The sequence below is a fragment of the Nanorana parkeri genome, unplaced genomic scaffold (assembly GCF_000935625.1).
Source record: "Nanorana parkeri isolate BGI_ZX_2015 unplaced genomic scaffold, ASM93562v1 scaffold839, whole genome shotgun sequence".
NCBI classification, from domain to species: Eukaryota; Metazoa; Chordata; class Amphibia; order Anura; family Dicroglossidae; genus Nanorana; species Nanorana parkeri.
In genome coordinates, this window is record NW_017307107.1 from 223,604 (window position 1) to 229,294 (window position 5,691).

Sequence of the window (5,691 nt, forward strand, 5' to 3'; positions counted from 1 at the left end):
CCCCCCCCCCCCCCTCTGTCCTGCCCTGTAGTCCATCCGCTGCTGCCAAGTTGCACCTCAGTCTGTTCAGGAGCTCAGTGATGCCCCCTGGTCCAAATCTTGGAGGAGCTACTCTAGGACACCATCCGTTGTCTCATTAGGAGCATGCCCCAACATTGTCAGGATCCATACAAGCACGTGGGGGCCATACAAATCAAAAGATGTGGCATACTTTCGTTCCGAACACATTACCCAGTCCTGTATACAGTAGATATCCAGCATGATATTTTTCCCCATTGAGATCTGATGTGTTTTCAAACTGTTCCTTTAATTTTTTTGAGCAGTTTATAGTTTATATACATACATTTATACATACAGTATATACAGTATACACACACACATATATATAAATATATATATATATGCAAAAATGGGAATAGGAGGAGCTCTTGGACTGCTGGGTACTTGTTCCAGAGAGAAGGAGCACTTGTGTTGGGGACACTTGTTGTGTAGCACAAGAGTCAATAGGGGAGTTGCAGTGACACAGAGTGACACTAAGGTGACACGAGGTGAAACAAAGTGCGGAGAAGGGGGAAACACTGAGAATTTGGGAACAACAAGACTTATAGAGATATTCACAAAAGGGTGAAAAGTTTGGAGAAGGCAGGAGAAGTGAACAATCTAGGACAACATAGCTGAACTGGAAAGTGAGCTGAATTGGAGAATTTTTCCAAATCAGCTATTTTAGCCTAGATTGTTCACTTCTCCTGCTTTCTCCAAACTCTTCACCCTTTTGTGAATAACCCTGTTAGAGTGTCTGCAAATTTAGTAGAGGTAAGAGCCCTGAGAAGGTCTGAGGCACAGAGTCTAAGGAGCTGCCTGATATTTGCCAGAGCACTCTGCTAGGGATAAAGGGTTTTGCTGTAGGATAGCCCCCAGATTGTGGCCCTTTGGCTCACCTGAACAGGCAGCTACTGAGCTGGAAGTACGCAAATACAGAAGGAACAAATCTGTGAAACCACTGGTTTGCTGGATTCACAGAAGTTTCTGGGAGCTGGGATCATGGAAAACAGGGTTGCAAGAGTCTCTGTGAGCACTGGGTCGTCTCACACAGCAGGAAAGACCTGGTGCTGGAACAGGGTACAGGTGAGTATGAAACCTTTTCTTCCATGGCGTTATTGCAATTAAATAAGTGTTTTCCTCTGTTGTACAGCCATCCTCCCATAGGCCAAGGGTTACATCTATATGCTGTAAATACTATTTTATTTATGCACAAAAGGCTGAATATGTGTAAAAATAAATTCCCACTTAAATTTGCAGAAGAATACAGACACAACACTCAGTACTTGTCAGCCAAACACAGTCAATTTACAATATAAATTGTTAAAATTATAATCTAATATATAAAGTTTATATAAAATGTAAGTTGTTAATTTACGTGACACAGAGTGTGTGGGCCTTGAGTGTCTTAATTGTTTAGACAGTTAGGTTTACTGATCAAACAAATCTGACTTTTGAAATGCATAAACATGTGGAATATAATTTTTTACTTTAATGGTAAAAGGAAATGCAGCACAATTGGTCATTGTTGTATAATGCAAAGGATGTAAGAAACTAGTTCTAAATCTTTCATGGCAGCCACTATTTGTGACAAAAGTGATATCAACTCTGAACAACTCCAAGCCACTGCAAAAGTAATCATTAAGAATAATGACTTCTAGTTTTTAGTGAACACTGCCACATATCAAATGTTGTTTCTTTAGAAAATATATTGCTATAAATGAATCCCCTTCAGGTTTGTCATTATGAAACCATATCACTATTATGCCAATGTTTCATGGTGTATTATGTGTACTACGGTACTAATAAACCTTTGATTTGCTGCATGGGGCTTTTGTCAACCCCATACTTTTGCCGCTTTGCTCCCAATCTTTGATCCAAAAACATCTAAAAATTCACAGGTATGAGGATGACTATTCACTGACTGGTTGTTAGGGGTAGCTTGGAGTGTGTCATGGGTTCTGCAAAGCAACATGAGTGGGTAGATTTTTTTCAAAATTTCACTTAAACAGCCTAGCTTTCACAAAATAGCAACAAAGGTGAAATTGTAATTTCATGCAGAAAGGTACTGTTATGCCAGAATCAATTTAGCCTAAGCCTTTGATCTCTTCACTAGAAGAGACTGTAAGCAAGCAATGCCTATTAGACTCTGAGACATCTGTGTTTAAGGTAAATGTTACAAATAATGAGATATAGGAGCCATGTTTTTATTTCCACGTACTTTAATGGTGTATTATATTGAAAGAAAATGCAGGGGGCAACATGTAGGCCATTTGTCTGTATTTGCTGTAATTACTTTTGGTGCTTGGTTTGTGTATTAATAGAAACAACCATATTAAAATTATAAAAATGAGTTTCAAGTGTTTCATGGGTAACTGATTTATTATACTTGTTAAAACTTACCCATAGTTCAAAGAAGAGATCTCTGTGCCTGTATACATTTGCAACACCCCTAGCTGTATTACATTTGTCATCCTAAACATATTCTTGAATAACAGTTGTCTTTTTTTGCAGCACCACACGGACCTTCATTTACTATTGGAAAAGCTGTCTGGCTTCTTTGGGGTTTGGTCTTCAATAATTCTGTACCTGTACAAAATCCAAAAGGCACAACCAGCAAAATCATTGTATCAATTTGGGCATTCTTTGCTGTGATTTTTTTGGCAAGTTACACTGCCAATCTAGCTGCCTTTATGATTCAAGAAGAATTTGTAGATCAGGTGACTGGACTTAGTGACAAAAAGGTATGGCTTATCTTGCTTAAAAATATTTTGTTCTGAAAATGCCTATGTGAAATTATTAATTGGTAAAAAAAATCAATTGTATTATATATCAATTTTATACTTTAACTAGCCTAAAGGGGTTTACTTGATTATTTTTTAAGTATAACTTTTTCAATTCATATTTTATACCTTTTTTACCTCTTATATTTAATCTTTATTTTACATAGAAGGGTTTATACAGAGAACACCAATGGCACTGGTGTTACAGAGAATTTGTAATCTGGCAGCACAGCAAAACTCAAGGTGCCCATACACCTTACAATTATCTGCAGATTTTCTGTGGTCAGATGGAAAAAGTGCAACAGATTGGCCCGGGTGGAGATTACTCCATCCACACAGTTATGTGTAGATGGAGGAATCTGTTGCATTTTTTCCATCTGACCACAGAAAATCTGCAGATAATTGTAAGGTGTATGGCCAGCTTTAGAAGGATGGAAATGTAAATATGAAGTATTTTATGAAGTATTTCATATACATATGCACTAGTAGGTAATTAAAAATCACATTAAAAAAAAACAAAATACTGTACATAAAAAAGACTATACATTACCTTTCAAACACTTGTGTTTCAAGTGTTATAGTGAATCATTATAAGGGGTTATTTTTCAATTTTATTAACCCACAAGAAAGTGCTGACCAGATGTCTCAGATTTTGTAATTTTTTTTACCTAGCTGCTCAAGATTGTAGTCACAGTTATTTTCATACAAAAACTTTACCAAATGCTTTTCTAAATTAAAAGCAGCCCATTTTGCACTAGATTTTCTTCCTATTCAATTTGTAAAACTGTTTAGGTTGGCTGTTCAGGATTGTAGGTGGAGGAGTTTTGCAACAAAAAGGTTTTGTACTGGATATTCTGATTCTGTTGATAACTTGTTTGATAACCATTCCAAATTGTGCACACAGATTTAACTCTGCTTTATTATTATTCTTATTTAGAATTGTAACCTACTCGCTCTGTATTAACCAATTAATCAGGAATACCTGAAAAATACACCTCAATGGGAAACACCACATTCAGTAATTTATATGCTACTTCCATAGTGTTGGAGAGATGGAAGGACTTACTAACTAAACACACCCTTTCCAGGAGGAAATGTAAACTAAACAAAATGTTTCTTTTTAGTGTTTCGCCTCTTTCTCACCCACTAAACAAAATATATACATACGGGTCTATTCAAGAAGCAGCCGAAGGATCTAGCCGATGCTTCGGCCCCAGGACCCCTTCGGTTCAGTAGAACCGAAGGGCTGCTGTACGGGCTATTCACTATAGCCGGTACAGCTCCCGAAGTCGGCCCGGCGGCTCAGTCAAGCCGAAGGCATATGCTTCGGCTCGACTGAGCCGAGGTGAAAGCCGAAGCTGGCTGAGTGGCCGGCCGACAGCCTGCTTCTGACAGCTGGGCGGAGCCAGCCGTGATGTTACGGCTGGCTCCGGCCACTTGCAGAGAGATCAGCGTCCCTGGTTACAAGCTAACCAGGGACACTGATCTCTAGACAGCCTAACTGTCCCGGGCACTCCCGGAGTCCCGGAGCACTTCTCATCACTTATTTGATTATATGATTAGGAACACCCCCTTTTTAAATGCTAAGGCACATAGTAGGGATTTTCTTATACAAAGTGCCAACTGTCATAAAAGAAAACATATACTAGTCCAATATACTTTACAAAAAAAAGAAAACATACAGATGAACAATCCAATATGGAACAGGATCTTAGGACAGGCAAACAACATACTCTTCTACTTTTTGCAGTACCAAATAATAGATGGAAAATGGCTTTGTGAATAACCCTGGCAGATTATTACAAATAGGTTAAAAAGCCCACCAAATAGTGAACAACTAAACTAAGAATGAGTCAACAATGCTTTTAAATTCAAAATCCAAAATGGACTGCCTTAGCAGGATCACCAAGACTAATTAACAAGAACTACTTTGAATGAAATACATATTAAAGGTGGAAAATCAACTCCAGATTATGCATGTTTAACATGGAAAAAACGCTATAATGTTTTCTACTATAAAAACTTCTTGCAGCTCTTAGCCTCTCCTTTCAAAACACTGTTTAATCATATTTTGCAGGAGAAGCATTCTCTTCCTCAGCTGCATCAGGTTCCCATAGTTGTAGTTCTCAATGACACAAGAACACTCTTACCCCTAAAAATTACTGACTACTCACATTATGTAAAATAGATAGTGCATATTGGCACATTCTTTTTACATTACTATTAACACTGGTACATCAGTGGGGGAGGGATGTGTTTGCTCTTGCATTCTTTTTTCACCTATAACTGTGCGACTAAGTACAGCCCACATTCCATCTTCATATTTGCTAATAATACTACAGCCTGATTATTAGCCTGATTTATAATAATGTCAACTAGGGATGCACCGATACCGGTATTTTGGTACCGAGTACGAGTACCGATAATTTTTTTCCGTACTCGCCGATACCAATTACCGAGTAACGGAAGTCCCATTCAGGAAGCCAGGTGGTGTGTAATGACTCACCACCTGGCTTCCTGATTAGCCGGGAAGCCAGGCAGCGTGTAAAGAGTGGCCACCCGGCTTCCCGATTAACAAAAAAGTCCCCTCTTACCTTAGTATGTGCAGCCTGTCATCCCCGGGGCCTCTCCAGCGAAAACGCGGCCTTTATCCGGTACCCAGCCGGAGCCGTCTAGCCGGCCAATCAGGAAGCCGGGCGCCGTGTAATGACGCGACGCCCCGCTTTCTGATTGACCGGGAGGCCGGCTCTGTGCTCTCGTGTCATGAAATGACGAGGGAGCATGAAGCCAGCTTCCCGGCCAATCAGAAAGCAGGGCGTCGCGTCAGTAGACGGCGCTCCGGCTTCCTGATTGGACGGCTCCGGCTGGG

The 5,691-nt window shown here is 39.7% G+C and overlaps 1 protein-coding gene across 1 annotated transcript in view; it reads left to right on the forward strand.

The window, feature by feature from the left end:
- GRIN2A (glutamate ionotropic receptor NMDA type subunit 2A) overlaps positions 1 to 5,691 on the forward strand; it is a 302,511-nt gene that overhangs the window by 162,496 nt on the left and 134,324 nt on the right. The window contains exon 8 of the mRNA XM_018565387.1: positions 2,554 to 2,783. Within this exon, the coding sequence (XP_018420889.1) occupies positions 2,554 to 2,783 (230 nt within the window). The remainder of the gene's footprint in view (positions 1 to 2,553; positions 2,784 to 5,691) is intronic.